This window comes from Ambystoma mexicanum, chromosome 1q, assembly GCF_040938575.1.
Source record: "Ambystoma mexicanum isolate Mex_15411 chromosome 1q, UKY_AmexF1_1, whole genome shotgun sequence".
Taxonomy (NCBI): Eukaryota; Metazoa; Chordata; class Amphibia; order Caudata; family Ambystomatidae; genus Ambystoma; species Ambystoma mexicanum.
The window spans coordinates 604,036,242-604,057,532 of NC_090922.1; the positions used below are offsets into that span (position 1 = coordinate 604,036,242).

Consider the following 21,291-nt stretch of genomic DNA (forward strand, 5'->3'; position numbering starts at 1 on the left):
ACCCATCACAAAAGAAAAGTTAACAAGGTAACGTGTATCAATGTGGAGCAATGAAAAAAATGAAACGCGCATTGCTGATCTGATTGGCACATGGGCTTGGATGCTAAATTACAGCTGAGATTTGAATGTGGTTTACACATAGATAGATGTCTGATATGTTATGATGCTGCAGTCTATACAAAGTTACTATTGCCTTTACAGGCGCGTAACGCATTTAATCTTGATAGAAAAGACGGGGAATTGAATTTCAGGCTTTGATGGCTTAATGTTACTTCACTGGGGGCGGGGATGAGTCTACGCTTAAGGGCCAGCGGGTTCTATGGTGCTAAGAGTGTGTTGCTGCGTGCAAATAATTATCCGAGCCGAGATTGTAAAGGCTTACGCAGAGCCTCCACGCCTTGTTTTTATCAAACTGTCTAACGAGAATATTGAAATGAAATGATATTTTATTTATATCGCGCTCGTACGCAAGTGAGATCTATATTTTCCCGTTAGTTTACTGTAAATGAATGGTGAGCAGCAGGGAGTGCTCCAACAGTCCTATCACACATTTTTCTGCCCCGGAAGAAATATTCCAATTATGGACGTCACATCACTCTCGATTAAGGTTGTGGGAGGAGTACTTTGATAGATGGACCACCTTTGACTAGGGTCTCGCGTGTCATTCTGCAATGAGGGAACGAGTAGCAGGGCAAGAATATCACAATTTGCGACCCCTCATGTCCGGCATACGAGCATGGCATGTGGCTCTAAGGGATGTCATGATACTGATTTTTCAGCGGTATGATAACCTGCTTCTAAAGTGACAGTATAGTGGTGATCACTTTATTGAGCAAGTATTCAAAATTTCCTTTGAAGTAGCAGCATTTTGGTAAAAACAGCAAAAAAATAAAATAACCAAGTTAATGTTAAAAATCACCCTAAACTTTATTTTGCTGTAACTAGAGTGGGAAAAGACTACCACACACATGTCGGTTATATTTGGGTCCCTGATTTAAAAATAGAGTATATGGTAAATGTTGCTATGTTGCTTTCAATTCTTGACGAGGGATCAGTTCATGTTTAGGGCGACACCTTTTACATCAGTGCTAACAATGCAACATATTTACCCATGACAAAGGATGATCAGAAGTCAATATGAGTGCCTCTTTACTAGCCATGAATAAATATCACCCCAAAAAAAACATGATTGGTGCACCTTTGCAGTCCTATAAATATTAGCTGTTCCTATTAATCAACTGAATTCTAACTTGGTGTGAGGCACAGTATAAAAGGGCACAGACCAATGGTTTTCCTTCAACACTTTTCTTTCGCATACTCTGTGAAGGGCATATAGGATCCATGACAACCGGTGCCATATTGCTGAAGGAAAGGGTAACAAGGCTGCACTACAATTATCACTTCCTCCTCATTAACAGAAGAATTCAGAATGTATTGTTTGACCAAGATCACGAGGTACTGCTTGCTGCAGTTAAGAAAAATATACACACCTATTCCGCTACCATCATATAACTTGTATGCAAAATCAAATAAGAGGTTTTGTCATAATTTTATTTCAAAAGTTGGGGCCCGAGGAGTATTGTACTCCAAGTTCAACTATTAAATAAGAGCATTCATGTTTTTGGAGGGATCTTCAATGAAGGGTGCATTACTGCACTTGTATTTTTATTTAACCACTGCCATGTTCATAGTTTGAAATTGCTGGGAGTTGGGAGCTATTTAGCTCCTGGTTATAGCCTATGAGAGCTTGGACACCAACAGCTACCAAGAGCTACGCTTGACTCATAGGTCATCTGATACCACACTCGCTAGCCAACGGCCAGTGGTGGGTGCACATTGTGCACACACACACACACACACACACCCCACCTCCCCACCTCTGTGTGTTTGGAAATGTGTAAAATAGACATTAATAAAACAATGGGTGTAATGTAATAAACATGCAGTCATGTTTTGCATCTCATGAGGAAGTTAAATTTGGGTTTCCCAGGGGTAACTCCTGCGCGCTCTATTATGCAGGCTACCCAGCAGCTGCTTTTATCTCCTGCTCATCAAATCCTTATTTCAAGCTTTGAATGTTCCAGGTCAAACTTATGCCTATCAATATCATCATTTTAAAAAGACACATTTTAAGGTTTTGTAACTGTTAATAATTATTGCTACTTAAGAAATCGCCAGTTAATTTTTATCAATTTCCCAACCACTTGCCACTAACTTTTTGGCCAATTTCAAAATCTGCTGCAGAATATTTGACAAGCCCCAAACATGAAACAATGGCCATAGCACAGAGGTGGCCAAAGCAGCATTTAGTGCTGTAAAAATACCAAACCGAACAGCTGCCCGGTTTCCAAAAGTTACTCAGCAATGCTAAAACATTGTGGCTAAATGCAATAATGTTGCACTTTCTTTTTCATAAAATTAAAAAAAAACGTGCAGTGGAATAATGAAATAGTGGCACATGGATGCCTGTGATTCAAATATTTCTAATGGTTTCTATTAGTGAATGAAATTACTAATTATTTTGTAAAAATGTTCCTACAGATAAACCAGGAAAACACTTTCAATTCAAAGAACATGGCACTGTGTGCTTATTATTATTGACAGCAGTAAGTAAAGCCAGAATTAGAGCCTACTCACTTCTTTGGAATGGGTCAGCAATGTTTTCTTTTCTAGTGAACCCATTTTGTTAACCTTCTGCACTGCATTAGTACTATTGACTTGACTGTGCTGCTTAACAACAAATCACTGTCCGCAGACTGGAGAGACACCCGACGGTAAACCAGTAAGAAGGAATTAAAGTTATTGCTAGAAAAACAAGAGCTTCACTGTGTAAACACTGTTCTACTGATGTACCATACCAACCCTATGTGGCTCTAAACTACCACCTGCCTTTCATTCAACAAGTTACTAGGTATCCCATCAATATGTTTGATTGCAGGACTTGGCGCCGTGTGCGAGTCAGTCTGTTCGCTGTCATGTGCATGCCTGTTGCTGTCATATTAGGAAACATGAGCTGCAGATTCGCCAGCCCACTGAGATTCTTTCCACTAGCCTAGCACTAGGTCTCCATCTACAGCTTAATGCGATCTTGATTAATCTGGAAGTCATCTAGGAACAGAGTGCCATTCCCTATAATAGGATGAAATATCACAGAATAACTATGGTGCTCGTTAAGTAGCTCTATTACTACGTGCGGCAGTTAAACAGTTTACTTCATGACGGATTTAGACTAATGAGGAAGAGATGATGACACCTGCTTGATGAGATAAAACTGGAAAAAGCTGCAACAAAAGCGGAACCTACTTTTTGTAGAGGGGAGAGGGAAGTTCAGTTAGCATTAATTATGTGTCCAGATCACTGTATTGGTAGAGTCACTTCGCACCATTCAACCTCCACATTCAGCTCTACAACATAGCTCTGTATATCTTGTAGTGCAAGCCTGGAGTCTCTTGTGCACTCTGGGCCCAGCTTTCATGGTCGTTAAGACAGTTGGTTTTAGGGTGTCCTTTTCCTAAAACATGTGCACCACAGGTGATCTGGTTCTGATGAAACTCCCGAGTTCAGAGATTTCTTTCTTCTTTGCCATATGGGTTGACCCTACTAGTACAGGTGGATCCTCAGCACACTTGTCACAAGACAGTAAGCCATTTTCTCCGGCAAAGGATACTTTGTGCAACTAAGCGCGACAATGGCATGAAGTAGGCACAAACCACCAGTGCTGGTAACACCTGTCTGGTGGGAGGCGGCTATGTTAATGGCCAGATTGCAGCAACACACTTTGGAACTGAAACTCCAAACATAGGCCACTTTTGACCTTCACAGAAAACTTGTTTAGGGGTGTGTGCCTGCTTAAATGATGGGTCACTACCTTTCACATCAAAATCAAATATATGCCACAGTCAAATATGAAGGTGCTTCACAGGAAGCAGACGATTTTGCTCTAACCAAAAGCCCGTAGGCAAAACAATCAATCGTAGCATGAAAATTGCCCCGACAGATCACAGAACATAACTTCCTCAGAAGGGGTTGTCAATCGGTGGTGCGGCTTTTCAAAAACGGTAGAGGGAGCAGATGCTTTGCACTGTCTTGGGAAGCCCCTTGTAATTCTGCAGAGTTGCTTGTACCTGGGTTCATGAGGCAAAAGGAGTGTTGATGTACCCAGGGCTTGGGAAGAGATGGAATGTAAGGGAGCACGAACATTGTGTAATTGAAGGCCTTCTGAATACAAGACTCTGGATCCAGTGAATACAGCTTGAACTGGAATAATGTTTTGTTGAAGATGCAATGTAAAACACATGGTAAATCTAGGAGTAGGTTAGGGCCGTGGCTGTTGGAATGAGACTTGGCGAGCCCTTTGGATATACTGTTTTGGGGCAAGGTTGGGGCATAAGGTTGTGGAGGTTCCAGAGAGTTGTGTTTCACGGGGTACAAAGCAAGTATGCAAGGTTACTGAAACCAATTCTAGCATAAGCAGGAAAGTGTTGGTTTCAGGTGAGCTTGGTACCCCTAGAACAGGGGTCTGCAGCCTTTGGCTCATTTGGACTACAGTTCCCACCAGAACTAGCTAGAATAGTAAATGGTGAGGGGTCATGGGAGTCGTAGTTCAAAACATCTAGGAGAACCAAAGGGTGCAGAACCCTGCCCCAGAGAAGGGGATTGGTTTACTGTTGTTTCAAGGGCTTTTGGTTTGAGAAAACTCGTCTGCACCTTCATATTTGATTGTGGCCTATATCTGATTTTAATGTGAAACGTAGGCACCCAGTATGCCTGTAAAACCTTTGCAAATGTGTGTCCCGTAGGTATACCAGAATTTATTTAGACGGGATCAATAGGTGTATTCGAAAGGTGGGGAAGTGGGTGGAACCATGTTGTATGTGTGAGGAGCAGTAGGAGAAAATATTGCAATTTCAGATGGTTGAGTGCATTCATGCGGAATATGTGAGCACATAAGTGGAGTGTGTAAAGGTAAAGCTGTTGTTTCTAGAGTACCTTTGTCTACCAGTTTGAATAGCTTGATGTGGGAACTCCAGATTGCAATTTGGTGGACGTAAGGTGTTTCGGAAGGAGAACTACTGTTGCAGTGCATTGTGCAAATGGTATACAATGACCTTTTATCTACTGCACTGTCTGCATTTTTGCACTAAGGTTATGAGGGCTTCAAGTATGTACCCCCTCCACTGAGATGTATTCAGTATGCATACAAAAAACAGGCAGGTAACATTTAACAACTTGCCCTATTGGGAAGTAAAAGCTTGGCGAGCCTCTTCGACTCAGCATTGATGCATACCCAAACCAGGATATGACTTAGCTGTGTATTAAGTTTCCATGTTATTCTAACTTTTTGAGCAAGTGTTCATATCACATAATTGGCCCCTGGAGGATGGGGCATGCTTAAGTAATCATGTAAATAAGTGGCCCTTAACTGAACGTCAATTTCTTTGAAGCCTAAAGCTACACCACAGTAAAAAGGGACTCATTATGCCAAACCTATTTTTATCCCTTTGTCCTCAACGTGATCCAATCAGCATCATTGGCAATTGAAAACTACTTCAAAACAAGCTTTGGCAGTTTCCTCAGACATTGCACAGCTATTAAGGTAGTGAAGCCCAGAATATAACACCAACTGAAGATGTATATTTTGTTGTCATGGCAGGGAATATTTCACAAGAATAATCTCTCAAAAGGTGCACAGTCTAGAAAAAAATTGCAGTTTTGGATAGGGGACTACATCAACCACAGCCACTGACCAAAGAAGCCACCTCGAAATGTAGAACCATGGAAACAGGAAAGTGCAGACGTGTGTTCTCTTGGCTCCGGATTCTTGTGGATCTGTATTGGTGACCGCTCAGGACTCTTTCCCGCGCTGTAAGAGTATTTAAAGAATCGCTTGCGTGCCTCGGGAAGTGCACAGGAAAGTGCAGACTTGCAGAAGTACTGTGGACGGCGGCAGGGTCTGTGGTTAGATATCTACAGAATACCTAAATAAATCTGATTATGCCGGTAAAAGGCAAGGGACACCAGTTACGCAGCAATTGTTGCCCCAAACAGCCCCTTAGAAAGCAGGTTAAGACCCATAGTGATAAGGTGACCCCACCCACTATGAAGGATGTGGGAGTTTCAACTATGCCTACGGAAGTTTACGATCTATCTTCGACTGGCCTGCCAGATAAAAGTAAAATTACAGACTATTTTCATATGGAAGAGGATATGGATAATCAGACAATTGTGTTTCCACATACTGACTATAATTAGTTGCTGAATCTTTGTTACAGTTTGCAGCGTGATTCAGTTGGTCTTCCTTTGGCAAATTCTCAGTCACACCATATTCCACCTACAAGCAATGTTATTGGTTATGATCCATCTGGAACTCCAGATCTTGTTGCAATAGTTATTGGCTTTGATGGTCAGGCTGAGGATTGTTATTCTTCCTCCAGGTCTGAGTTGGATAATGGTAACTAGCAGAGTGAAACTCTAACAATCATGAAAGCTCTCTTTACGTTATGCAAGTGTAAACCCCCACATTCCAGTGTGGGGTTTTCATTTTAATGTATGGAGGGTGAACTTATGTGAATAATGGTAAGTCCTGTTTTTATGTTTGCAGGTATTTCTCTTCCTGGATCCCAGGGGGACTTGGTACGGCCTGCCATAGGGTGACTGGGAGCGTCTATGAGGTGATTGTATCTAAAATCCTGTCACTGACTGCCCACTCTGGGGGACAGGTGTGCAGGAACTTGGATTGTTACAGAGGCGGCAAGCAGAGGGGAGGGGGGGGAGAGAAAGAGGTTTGATGAGCAAGCAGGGTGTACCAGCCCTCTGTGCTGAAGAGGTCCCCGGAAAGCAGAACCAGGCCTGCTTGTTCTCTCTCCTCCCGGGGTCGAGGAAATGAGCGGCTTGGTAGGAAAGCAGCCCAGCGCGGGCTCTTTGCTCCTATTGGTGCTCGTGTCAGTCAATGGGACAGACGGTGACAGACGAGAGTCTGTCGGTTCCCCTCTCCATGGTAGGAGGTAGGAGAGGAAAAGTTTTGTGAAGCTGGCCCCCTGTGCGGCATGGTGAAGATAGAAAAGTAGAACTGTCTGGCAGTTTTTTTAATCTTTGGCGGCATATGTCAATTTCCTGTCACAGCTTGACCTAAGAACGTCAGAAAGCATAAGGGGAGATTGATTAGCAGAGTATTGTATACTTCAGTTCAGCTGCGGGTTCATGAGAGCAGAGCTGGGTAGGTGAAGGATAAGAAAACGCCTCACGGGTAGGGGCGTCAGCATAGGACTCACTGTGTGAGTACTGTGATAAGTGGGAAGTAAATCAGTCTGTCAGCTCTTGTCAGGAAAGAGCTAATTGTCAAGGCACTATGCCGGACTTAACTCTGTTAGACCCCCCCCACCGTTTTTGTACTCCTAAGCAGGGGATCAGGCTCAGCGAAGGGTGGTTCAGGGGGGAACTAGGTAACGGCCAATACTTGCCAGACTACCGAGTGACTCGTATGAAGGATGCTCTCTCTCAGGACCTAGTGGACTTCTTGATGGGTGGCCATACAGTATAAGGGGGCATAGATTGTAGCCGGCAGCTACTGGGAAGAGTTAAACAGTGAAAAAATTGCTTATCAAAACGTGACCAATCCTGCTTGCATATGACTTTTAGGAAGTGAAAGAGTTTTATTTATTCAGTGTGAGAAATCCAGCTTGCAAATGCCCCACTGAGGTGAAAGAATTGTTTATTTATGAAATATGACCAATCTTGCTCGCATATGCCTTTTATGAAGTGGAAGAGTTATATATTTATACAAATGTGAGAAATCCTGCTTGTAAATGCTCCCATTGAGATGAAAGAGTGGTTTATTTATCAAATGTGACAAAAATCTTACTCGCACAGGCTCTACATTCCTGTGAAACAGTTGGTTACTTACCATATGTGAAGGATGAGGCGCTAAGGTACTCCCAAAAAAAGGAATACAGTTATGTAATTCTCCAATGAGACTTATCCAACTCATAAGATCCTAAATGTCTGTGCATCAATTAAACCAGAGTACACAGTAAATGCCCTGTGTAATGGGCATACCTGTTTGGTCTATTACTGTAATATAAATTAGGAGTTTTACTTTATCCAATGCACCAGATGCTGTGTCTGTTTATTTATACTAGAGTAACCTTAGGACGCATAGCCACCAGGGCTGGGCTGTTTAAAGAAAAAAAAGAAAAAAAAAAGGCATAAACCTAGACAATTCCCCCCTGGGTTCACATTCGCACATGTGAGCAGTAAGGTGGAGAATCCCTGACCCAGGACTTGTACAGGTTGCTGCTCTTTCCACCCCACCCCCCCCCCGGCCCTAGGGAGAACCACCTTACACATGCATACGCCGAACAAACAAAGGGAGCTACGTAATGTGCTCAGTCAAATTGTGGCGGTTATCCTTGCTAATAGTTCCTGGGAATCAGACCTGCATAGTGATGACAATTTGAGGGAGCCCTCGACTGATTTGATGCGGGGTGCGTTGGATAACCCCTGTGTAATTTTGGTGTCTGCAGTGCAGTCAGGCTCTGTACAGTCTATGGAGGACACGAGGTGCCTTGTTGCGGTGGACAATTCTCCTTTACCAACGTCCTTTGGTTTACTACCTGAGAGTTGCAATGATATTAGTTTAGTGACTCATGACATACAGGAAAGGAATGAAAAAACGCAAAAAGGAAAAAGAGGATGAGAGGGAAAGCATGTGTAACACCTGTACCAAATACCTTACAAAAATTAGCTAAGAAAAATGCTTCAAGTCTTGCAACTGTTTCTCCTAGAGATATTGAGTGTATTCCTATTGGTAGTAAATTCGAATTACTCAGTTGCGCAAAAAAGAAACAAACGATGAATAATGTTAAAAGGGTCCGTTTCTGTTGGTCCATTGGATAATTGGTTAAAATGTTCTGAGCCAAATGCTTTTCTTGACAATTCAAATAGTACGGGAAAGTAGCAGCCTTGATGTGGAGCTTGACACGGACCCAGTTGACGGTACAGAGTGAGATTTCAAACATCAGCTCCCCCACCACAGAAGGACTCTGTGTTAGTAACAGGCAAAGTATTGGGGGGTATGGGGGAAGGGAGGGGGGGGTTGGGGACTGTGCTAGAAAAGGATTTTGAAGATCCTAAATTGGCTGATAATTATGCTACCTCAGGCTCCTCTAGTATTTCTAGGCTGAGAATGAACAGGTCTGGCACTCGTATACATTTGTTTATGGGCCTTTTTGCAACCAACAAAAGTCCTTTTTTGAATAGACACAATGTGTTAAAAGGATTGCATTGCATCCCAGAGTTGGGTATGATCGCTACAGGTGATACTGACCTAGTCAAAATACCATCTACAATGAATGCAGCTCATTGAGCGATGGCTCATTTTATTTCTTCCATTATAGGTGAATATGTTCTTACTTTTTCACAATTATTTTTAAAATTGGGTTTTGAATTAGAAGTGTATTCGGCCCATTAACAAAGTAAGGATGTTGATTTGTATACCCCCTTGGATAGGACTAAAGGAAGTACTAAGGAGATGGAACAAAGATTTTTCCTTATTGAAGTCAGTATTTGGTCAGCTTAATCCACCTATGCATGGGCATGGAGGGGCTCAGTTCACTGCTTCTTCTCTTGATGATCACGATTGAATTGCTGTCGATGATATTCATTGTCTGAAACAAAAGTCGTTATTTACCTTATCATCATGGAATACAAGCAGCCTTAACTCATTTTTAAATGATATAAAAGGAGTTGTAAGGTTCTTTTAGATTCCGACCTCTTTGCGTTCCAAGACACATCGCTGATAAATGTGGTAACACTTGACGGATACACTGTGTTGCAAAGATACGCTCTTAAACAAGACGCAGGCAGATCATTTGGGGGGGGGCTATGGTGGGTGCGAAATCTTCCTACTCGCTGAAAGAGTATATGCCTGAAATGTTGCATCCGTATGTTCAAGCTTCTGTTTTAAGTGATAATAATTTTCAATCAGAGCTTAACATATTAGTGATCAATGTATATAGTACCACTATGGGTTCACATGAATGATCCATCTGAAGTATATTGATACAGTTATAATAGAATGGATCATGGAATGACCAAAAGTGCAATTTATTGTTATGGGTGACTTTAATATGGTCTGCTCTTTGTATGCTAATAGTGATTGAATGCAATCTATTACTAATACACACAGTGTATATATTTGGTCCATGCTATTGGAGGGTTTTGGGTTGGTTTACCTGAACCCTAAAGGCGATATAGATATTTAGGATGTCTACACCTGGAAGAGGTGGTCATCCCACTCCAGAATTGATTATATATTTGTTACGTGGCAGCTCGAATCTTGTGTTAAGGATTTCACTGCGAGTTAAGTGATCATGCCATTCAGGAATGTACAATGAAGTTGATATGAAACGGGAAATGAATAGTTTGATGAATGATGTGGCGTGTAACGCACATGGGAACTGTCTTTTTTGGAATGTTGCCAATATCGATAAATACAATGTGAATTTGCTCTATAATTTATATGGCTGCTTGCAATTGGAAGTGACATACAAAGACAATTGTCACTGGAATATGGAGAATATTATCTCTATTATTTATGATACATACCGACAAATAATGTTGTGAAACCGCAGGTTTACGGAGATAAGAAGTCATTTAAGATTTACGATGCAGCGATTGCTTCTAAAAGGCAGATGTTAGCTGTTGATATCAGAATAATTAGAAATTCAGATAATGGTTGTGTAAGGAAGAAACAGCCAATTGCCAATTTGAGAACTAAATATAAAAATGGGGTGAATGTGCATGAATTATCTAGCAGCAATGCCCAGTGGCAAATTGTATTCACTGCTTTACGTTCAAAGGACAACCGCACATTTTGGCATTATGTCAGGAGAGGGGAGAGAGAGTGGAGAGAGACAGAGTGGGAGAGAGTGGGAGGGGGGTAGAGGGGGAAGGAGAGAGGGGGAAGGAGAGAGAGAGGGGAGAGAGAGATTAATTCCATCTCTGAGGAAAAGTGGACAGATTTATAATACATAGCCGTTACATAAAGAGGATGCTTTCATTCATAATATGAGTGAGATGGAATTGTCAATTGAATTGCTTAAAAGGTGAAGACCCTTCTTGGTTTCACTTCCAAATACAGGCTATCTTTAATATCATGACAAAACTCAAACCATCTAAGGCAGCTGTTCGATGTAGTGGTTAAGGGGTGCCTGATTTTGTGGGCCAATCTTCTTTGTGGGTGTTTAAGGAAATTGTTAGTTAGGCTGTACACCGAGAAGCTGGAAGAAATCGGTTTTAATTCCAATTCACAAGAAGGGACTCAAGGATGACCCTAGCAATTACCATCTATTGGCACTTTCCAACACAATATCCAAGAGATTTGCCACATATATATTCTGTATTTTACAAGATTGGGCTAGTTTAAACAACTTATTAAAGCCCCAACAGGCGGGTTTTAGGAAAGGTTTCAGTACCATATATAATGTATGGACATACATTTTCCTTATTAGATTGACATTGATGTCCAAAGAACAAAAGTTGTACATCTGTTTTATCGACTATGTTTTATGACTCTGCATGCCTGATGCATTTGTTTGCCCTGACATGCTCAGGTTAATCAAACAGTTATATCAGGATACATTGGTTTGCATCAGACGCAATCGAATGGGTGTAATGTCTACACAGATTAAAACTAATACGGGTTTAAAACAGGGTTGCGTCCTGGCCCCTTTACTCGATAATTTATATGCGGCTGATCTACCTGATGCTTTGAATCCGGTAAACAGCTTTTCCCGCGTGTGTGGGTTTATGTCTGTTGTCATGGCTCTCTTATGCTGGTGATATCATTATCATAGACAGGATTCCTGTTGGATTACAGCATAGCATAGGAGCACTGTTTTTTCTAAAGCTAATAATTTGAAAATAAATGCTAAGAAAACTAAAATTATGATAATCGGCACGAATAGGAATGGACCACATTTTGTATGGCAAATGGATGTCCAAGTAGTGGAAGTTCTTGATGAATATCAATATTTGGGTATTCTAATTGGAAATCGCTTAGGTGGTTCAGTGATGATGAAATCAGTAATTCCTAAAACTATTAGCAAATTTCGTTTGATTAAAGCCTCTATATCCTCCAATTGTGGCTATTCAATGGAAGGGTTTATACAAATCTATTAAACTAGTTTAGTGTCGGGTATCCTTTACGGTCTTGAGCCTTATTTGGAAAAAGAAATATATTGGACTAAGCAATTAGAAAGCAAGCTGTGGCGCCCTTGTCTGGGTTTACCCAACTCCACCACAGTGGAAGCGACCTGCTGCGAACTTTGGTTGGTGTTAATTTTAACACTTTGGAAGATAGCTGGCAGCTCCTTCCATATCAAAATGATGTTTGAAAAGGATAATTCCTCTTCATTGTTGTAACATTTTGCTGTTTTCTGAAAGGATGACCCTGCCTAATGCCTGGAAAATGTTTCTAAAGGAGGTGGAACGATTTCATTTGATTATTGATTTGATAATGGATACAAATGGTAATTTGGATGTATTATTGAAGGAACTCAAACAAAAAGCTGGGGTTTGGGATCATAACGATTTGATTAGTGAATACCAAGATTATGTCAAGCAGGCATTCTTTTTCCCCCAACCCCTTTAGTTACATTATTAAAACCAATAACAGACAACTGTGTAATTTTATTATAAGACTTTGTATGCAGCTCTCCAGATAAGGTCCGTATAATGCCTTTTCCCGCACATAGACCTTGTCAATAAGGCCCTTTTAATTCTTCCTTGCGTACCACTTCAATAGTCTTTTTATGGCAGCACCCCCCCAAAATCATGGAACTCACTGGAGACAGCCTGGCTAGCAGCAGCTTGCAAATCCACTCTTTACTTTAGTAATCGATACAGTTCCTTAAAAGAAGAAACTGGGATGAGTCCTGGGCTGTTTAATGTTTTTTAGACTCTACTCTTAACGTTTCTATCAAGATAATACATTCCGAGTAATGTAAAAGGGAATTTGTGTTTTATTCAACTGCCTGCATTTTGAAGGTTATAGTGTTAGTAAAGCATCTTGTATCATGAACATGCTTTTCACTTTGCTTAAGAACACAGGACGTATTGTGTAAAATTACAATTTTTTTTAAACAATGGCTGCATTTCTGCTTAGTTGACTTTAATAGAGGCAGCACAGTTGCATCAGCATGGGCATTTCATTCTTTGTTTTCTTTTCATCACAGAAGCACACCAATTGCATAGCTAGCCTTGTGGTCTGAACTTTAACTCCCTTGCTGACCACCCACTGCAAGCAGGTATAATGGATATAGGTAGAAGCAGTGCTGTGTATTTGGTCACAGATTGTACCTGTACCTCTCAACAGGTCTGCTATATATTCAGGCAAAGTAGCCTTATTTATCAACAGAGCTGCTGTACCATACGCATGTCATGGCACAATGCCAAATATTCACAGCAGGGCAGATTGCATCATGCCCATGTTCTTAGCAGGACTGCTATGTTTTGGGACAGTACCTGAATTTCTTAACAGAGCTGCTGTTAAGAAAGCACAAACATGTGTTGGCATTTTCTGCAGAAAGATAAAGTACATAGCAAGAACAGTGTCTGAGCTCTTCCCTCCAGCACTGTGAGAGGATAGCATTGCTCCCGTATACTTCAATCCCTTCTACTCAGTCTCGTGCTTTTCAAAACTTCTGCTTCTCCCATGTCCGATTACTGAGTACCACTGCCATAAATCTAGCACATTTCAAAGCCTCATTGTGAATCTCCCGACTAATGTAGGATAGTGCAAACAGGCTTAGAGCTTCTGACAAACCATTTATCTCAGGCAAGCCTTGCATGGAACTGCCAGTGCCCTAACCCTATGTGCCTTTCAGTGTCAAAAGCCTGTTGGGAAAGGTAGTGGGTCAATTCCTGCCAATACGCGAGTTAATGAGTCTGCATCAGAGATATGCATTTAAGATGCAGGTAACATTCAATTGTAACACAGCTGACTTATCAAAAGGACTACTAAAATGTTCAGTGATTCAGAACACACACATTTCATTCGGGATGCTCTACTTGGAATGGCTCATAACACACAAATCATCAGGGCTGCTATACCCGTGATTGCTCAGAACACAACTCTTCAGGCTACCGACTTGTAATGGCTCAGAACACACACCTCATCGGGCTGCTATACTTATAATGGCTCCGAAGAAGTACATCCCGTGAGGACTGCTATATATGTAATGGCTCAGAACACACACCTTATCAGGGCTGCTATACCTATGATGGCTCAGAAGTAGAACACGCACATCTCGTGAGGACCACTATACTTGTAATGGCTCAGAATGCACACCTCATCAGGGCTGCTATACCTGGGATGGCCCAGAACACACAACTCATCAGGGCTGCTATACTTTTAATGGCCCAGAACACACACCTCAACCCACGCTGCTATTCCTGTAATGGCCCAGAACATACATCTCAAATGGGCTCTTGTACTTGTAATGGCATACATTGTTGGTAAAGCATCTGCATTCAAGCAAGTGCTGCATCTGGTCAGACAAACCTCTAACTGTACAATTCCCAGCCTAATGGCAAATAGAAGGTTTACACACAGCTTAAAAGGAGCACCCAATGGTTAAGCTGCACTCGATTTTTAAATACAAAAAGGCATTTTTAAGTTTTTGGATATTTATTGGTGCTGTGTTTAAAGACAAAGAAATAAACAGGAGAGGAAGAGCAACTCTGAACGTAAGCAATACAGAAGAACAAAGTTGTGGCGGGGATGGGGTGGAAGGGACAGAGAACATACTAGACAATCCAAAACAGGAATTAGAACAACAGGAAGAGAGAGCAATGAGCTACATAAAAGGGCAACAAAGAAAGTGAGAAGAGAAACGGAGTATAGGACAACCACACAATAGGGGGTGAGGGATAGAAGCAGAGCAAACAAGACATTTGGAGACAGTAAAATAAAACACAGATCAACAGCAGGTGGGGATAGATGGAAATAGAAGAGCAAGACTAGAGAAGAGCAGGCCAATAAAATAAGAGACAGTGCAAGTAAGATAATCAAAAGGAGTAGCAACCACAAACGAGAAAATGAAAAAACAGATATAGCCAGAGTAATTGCATGAGAGAGGAAGATGAGTTATGTCAACCAATACAGCAAGATATAGGAGGGAAAAAGCAAAAATAGAATGCAGAGATGGGAGAGGCAGAGTGACAGAGAAACAGACCACAAAATGTGGCATCACAACACTGAAGGGTGCGAGGCAGAGTGTCAGAAGGTGAGAGACAGGGAAAACAAAGTAGCAAAGGGAAGGGGAGATGGAGCAAAAACATGGGAGTTGCTGTTAAGCAGGTAGTGCCAGGCAGCAACATTAGGCCCGAAAGGCAGAGAAGTGATGCTGGTAGAGTGAGGGTCTTGATTTATTAATCACCCGATGTAACTAGCTGGCATCTCTAGTAACTTAACAGAGTTTGTGCCCACGTATCATGAAGAGGAAGCTGGGTAGTATGCATCTACAAGGTTCTTATATGGGGAACATTTTTTCCACAAGTGCAATACATTATCTAGAACCACTTTGAAATATAGCTGTTTTGTCACTTATGTTTTTGAACAAAGTTTCAATTTTACGCACAAATTGGGGTATCAGGTAATATTATCCCCATATATATGGTCGCCGTAAATAATATCGCCGCGAAACGGTTGTGGCGATATTATATGGGTGACCATATATATGGGGACTAGGGCAAAAAAAAAAGAATAAATATAAAAGTTTGGAGGTTGCGGGGGTGTCCCCCGCATGTTCCATGCAATAATGTTGCCACAAAAAACGGCCATTTTTCGGCGATAGTTTAGCATGGATGGCGAGATTTTTGTGGCGACATTATTACATGGAACCTTGTCATACTTTGGATACTTGTCAGACACTTTTTACTCTCTTACGAAGAAGGAAAATAATGTTTACTCTCTTGAAATTGGATGTACTCTCTAAATCTAAAAATCGGGAAAATCCACGCTAGACTACCCAAAATATTCGAACCTTCAGCCAAATCCTCCAGCCTTCGCTCAACTAACAGTAACAGAACCTCGAGAGAACCACTGCTCAATACGAATAACCCCTGCCACAAAGCATCTAACACCGAGGATCTAACACACAGCCTTCACACTAGCAGTCGGCCCACTCGGAACCCCAACTCCCTGCCGAAGTAACACCACAACACCCAGCTATTACCAGTAGAAACTACCCAGGCTAGCATAAGAGGAGCCCTCATAAATGCCTGTTCCATGGTGGCCCATGCCACGGAAATAGCTGACCTACTCCAAACAGAAAAAATTGACTTCCTCGCCATTACCAAATCCTGGCTTCACTCAGCAGCAAGCCCAGCAATCATGCTAGCCATTCCAGAGGACTACACACTCCACAGAATAGATCAAACCAAATCCCGAGGTGGAGGCCTCGCCATTATTGCTCAAACTAGTCTAGCTTTGAGACTCACCTCCCCACAAAATTCTGATTCCTGCGAATCCCTCACAGCCAAGCTTCCGATCTCCAACTCCCAAACCCTGACTATCCATCCCATATACAGAACCCCTGGCCCTCTAGGATTCTTTGAAGAAGACTTAACCAATGTCTTATCAGACAACCTAGGACTCTAGCACCCCTTAGACCACAACGCAACACACATCAACACCTCCCTTGCTGAACTAGGTTTCACCCAAAAAGTGACGGGCGTGACCCACATTAAAGGCAGGACCCTCGACTGGGTTGCAGATCATAACTGCCAGACCTCCATCACCTCTTTAACACCCCAGCCTTGGTCCAATCACATCCTGATCACTTTCACTGTAGAGGCTACACCCCCTTCACCTCACGTCAACAGTATAGCACCTGCTATTCCCACCAGAAATAAACGAAATATCACTGCCGAAAAACGATCTCCTCTGATCCTCCCCACCTTGAACTCACTCCCATTCCAGACAGACCCTTTTACTCTGGTAGAGGAATACAACAAAATAATGACTTCATCTTTAGATATCATAGCACCACTAAAACTCAGAAGGAGTAAACCTAAAAAACATGTGAATACCTGGTTCACTCCTCACTTGAAAGAAATCAGACTAGAAAAACGGAAAAGTGAACAAACCTGGAGACAAGATCCTTCTGTCACTAACAAAAATAACCTTAGTAAAATAGCCACCCTTTACAAAAAAGAAATTATTCTCGCCAAACAATCTTCCCTCAACCTACGTATTACTCAAGCTAATTCAAGCATTAAAGAATTGTTCACCATCCTTAAAGAGACCTTGCCCCTGACACTTGTCTTAAGGCTATGTTATGGTGTACCAATATACAGAGTGCCCTATCCAACAAGGTAGCAACCCTCCAAGCCAAGATTAACAACAAAAAAGAAACTCTCCACCTTGCCCCCAAGCCCAACAAAAGCCTGTGCCACTGCCCCCCCACACTAGGCCTCCTCTTATTCAACCCACAACCCGCTTCAATTTCAATAAAGTATCCATTCTAGAAGTTGAAAAAGTCATCCTCACTCTTAAACCCTCCAATTGCCACGGCGACCCCTGTCCAGCTCAAAATATAAAGGACGCTGCACGCGATCTTTCCCCATTCATTTCCAAACTACTCAATGCCTCCTTCTCCACCGGCACCATCCCAAACAATTTGAAAGTCTTGGGTCCTCCCACTACTTAAAAAGCAAACTCTTGACCCATCCATACCTACGAACTACCGCCCCATCACCACAGTCCCTTTCCTGCTTAAAATTCTTGACAAGGTGGCTTACCTTCAAATTAAACAATACTTTGAATGTAACCACCTTTTAGGAGTACGCCAATCTGGCTTCAGATCCGAACACGGGACCGAAACTGCGTTAATTGACCTGAAGGTTCAAATCGATGCGCCGAGAGACAATGGAAAGGCAGCACTACTGCTCCGACTTGATCTTTCAGCGGCGTTTGACTTAGTGGACCACAAAATCCTATGCAACCACCTAGATTCCGCTGCCCACTTTTCACAAGAAGCGATAGGATGGATCTAATCCTTCCTGGACAATAGGACAATGCGCGTCTTCTCTCCCTCAGCAGCCACTGACCCCATACCCATCACTTGCTGTGTGTCCCAGGGTTCCTGTGTGTCCCCAACCTTGTACAACATCTTCACAAAGCCCCTTTTTGATGATCGAGACGGCCAAAGTATCACCTACACCAACTATGCCGATGATACCCAGATCCTCATCCCGCTGACGGGAGACTACAACAAGGATTTGGCCTTTCTGAATAGAGTGTACCTCATCATCCAGGCATGGATGGCCTCTCACAGTCTATGCCTGAATGATGACAAAATGGAACTTCTCATCTTTGGCACCCCTGCAAACCTTAATAAACTAGGCCATAACTATTCCAATTTCAGAATAGATGACAATAATATTACAGTAGCCAAGGAAGTCAAAACCCTTGGATTCTACCTATACTCTCCACCGACTTCTACAAAACAAGTCAACTCTATGGCCTCATCAACGGCTTACACTTGCAAACTAATCAGAGCAGCCAAACCATTCCTTTCTTCCAACAACTGCATCACCTTAGCTAGAGCCCTTGCTTTGTCCAAGCTGTACTATTTTAATGCCCTATATTTAGGGAGTAATAAATACATTACTAACAAGATCCAGAATCTACAAAACAATGCCTTGAAAGCAGCCCTAACCATTTCCAAGAAAGCCCACATTTCTGACATTAGAAGAGCCAATAACTGGCTCTCCACGAAAGATAAAGTCCTTCTCAAAAAAACATCCTTGACACTTGTCTCCACTATGCCGCACAACATTACCTCATAGCCAGACAAGACAATCCTCTAACCGCCCCACGAGAACTGCTAACGCCAACCTCCTAACGGTGCCCGATTTAAACGCACTAAGACTGGCGGTAGCAGCTTCCCGGTCAAAGCCGCCCAATATTGGAATTCCCTCCCGCACCCCTGAGGGAAGATTTACCCTTCCTCTGCTTTAGGTCCAACTTCATCCACTGGATCAAGGAAAACGACCTCTAACCCTACACTTTGTAAGCCTCTCTTCACTTGTACATGCCATGTATATTGACCATTGTGTATCTATTTAATTGTGCAACTTACCTGCGTCCTCTCTCACTCTGTACAAACTGCCTGTTCCACTGTCTCACCTTCTACTTTGTATAAATGTATGCTCCGGTACAGCATTGTAACCTAAGCTGAACAACCTTCTTGATGCTCATTGCGCCCCGATACCCCTGGGTCTGGCGCGCATTACAAATATTAAAACAACAAAATACTCTCACTCCTATCTGGAGCACTGTTTGTATGAACTTATTACACACAGTTGATAATATTGATGCTTGGAACAATATACCGTAAAATTCTAGGAATTGTTGTTTAAGTTTGTCTGAAATTGAAACTAGTAGTCATGTGCTAACGCCATGTCCTGTCCTGAGAGATGGATATATCAAAGGCTATTGTAAATTTGTCAATTTAGAAAATATTACGGGGGATCAATTTTGGGCACAACTATTCTCTGACAGTTCACTGCTTGTTGCAACTGCAGCATTTTATATATTGAAGGAGTTCATAAACATTGTATGTTGTAATTAAGTTGTAAAGATATGATGATTTTTTTAGGATATTTGTGTTTAAAAATGTTTATTGTTATGAATTTTGATTCACATTTGAGCTGTATGTTTTTTATTATGGACTTTTGGAAAATTATGGGATTGTGATGTGATTATGTTCGTTTTTTTTAACCACGGTTTTATTGTTAACCCAATTGCACAATAAAAAAAATAAAAAGAAGAACAATCAACTGAAAACCACAATGTCTGTTGATATTAAACTACCTTGGGAAGGGTAGATAGTGATTCCCAGGAAGGGCTAAGATTACCCAAGCACACTGAAACCCTAACCCAAATTAAACTACCAGCTGTCAAAACAAAAACAAAATGAAAACCTGAACTGATGAAGGAAGGCACTCAAGTTGTACCATTTTAGCAAAGCCAAAAAAAAGCACGGGGCACTTAAGTACAATTCTGCCACTTAAGGGGCATACATGGTCTTCTATATCATGCCCAGCAACACATATCACTCCAGTCAAAGGCAGTCCTCGGCAACATCAACCAATGTCCCTAAATACTGGTCATGGAGTAACCCCCACAAAATTACCATCCACAACCCCCATTCCTGATCCAACTTTCCCCCAAAACTTGGTAGACATCGCCACGACAAGTTAACGTTCGTATCCTGGAAGCAACATAGCCTTATACTCTTTACGTTCGGTAATTTGCTCATTATTCCACTCTACCCATACTCTGACATACCATTAATTTAATGGACGCTACCCCTTCTGGACCTCATTAAACTAAAATGCCACTGACAGACGTCAAACTACAACTCATCACACCAAAATGCCACTGACAGGCATCAAACTGCACATCCTCCTTGCAAAACTTCACCACCTTCCAAAAACATTGAATAGCTCCAGTTACTCCAATTGAATCGCCATCCAAACAGATTGGACTTCACTCTCCTTGGAGAATCAACAGGTTGATAGGTATCCCACGGTTCCCCTGTACTGTCCAGCCCACCCTCACCATAGTGCATCACAACACTTGTCCTGGTGCCACTGTTACCCTGGCTGTGACTTCCCGTGCCACCTCACTGTATCCTCATGCATTATTAGCGCTCACCATAAGAAATCGCTGCTTTTATCCTGGTAGCCCCCGCCGCCCCCAGGCATCTCCTGAAAGCCGCTGTCGCCACTGCAAAGGGGGCTGAGAAGCGGCCTCTTCCTGCTCGAGCCCCTTGCTCCATAGAGCCGTGAGAGGGCGGGCCTGGGGGGTGCCGAGGAGGACGAAGGGGGCGAGGAAGGGGGGGCGCCGGGACCTGAGGGGGAAGAGGAGGAGGACATGGCGGAGACTGCAAGACCGTACAGCAGCTCTGTGACTGTTATTGTCCGCGGAAGCCGGGGGACATTAAAGATCATTGAAAAAAACGCACTGTCTGTGTGGAGGTGTGACAATAAAGAATATTGAAAGAACGCTCTTGCTCACGGGTGACCGAACAATAAAGATAATTGAAAAAATAATTTTCCCTGGGAGCCAGGCAAAATATAATTGATGACAACACCGAGCCAGGTGTGGGTACAAAAATATGATTAACGTTAAAAAAAGTGTAATGAGGTCGGACTCGGACTAAACGTACTTTCTGTAGTTAGGAGAGTGGAAGCTGCGAGGTGCAGAAGGAGAGGAGA

At 42.3% G+C, this 21,291-nt stretch overlaps 1 protein-coding gene across 1 annotated transcript in view; it reads right to left on the reverse strand.

Annotated features, from left to right (window-relative positions):
• The window catches only part of COP1 (COP1 E3 ubiquitin ligase), a 1,876,694-nt gene extending 1,855,661 nt beyond the window's left edge, over positions 1 to 21,033 (reverse strand). The window contains exon 1 of the mRNA XM_069641145.1: positions 20,729 to 21,033. Coding sequence (XP_069497246.1) covers positions 20,729 to 21,024 — 296 coding nt within the window. The 5' untranslated portion in view covers positions 21,025 to 21,033. The remainder of the gene's footprint in view (positions 1 to 20,728) is intronic.
• Positions 21,034 to 21,291: the final 258 nt, after the last annotated feature.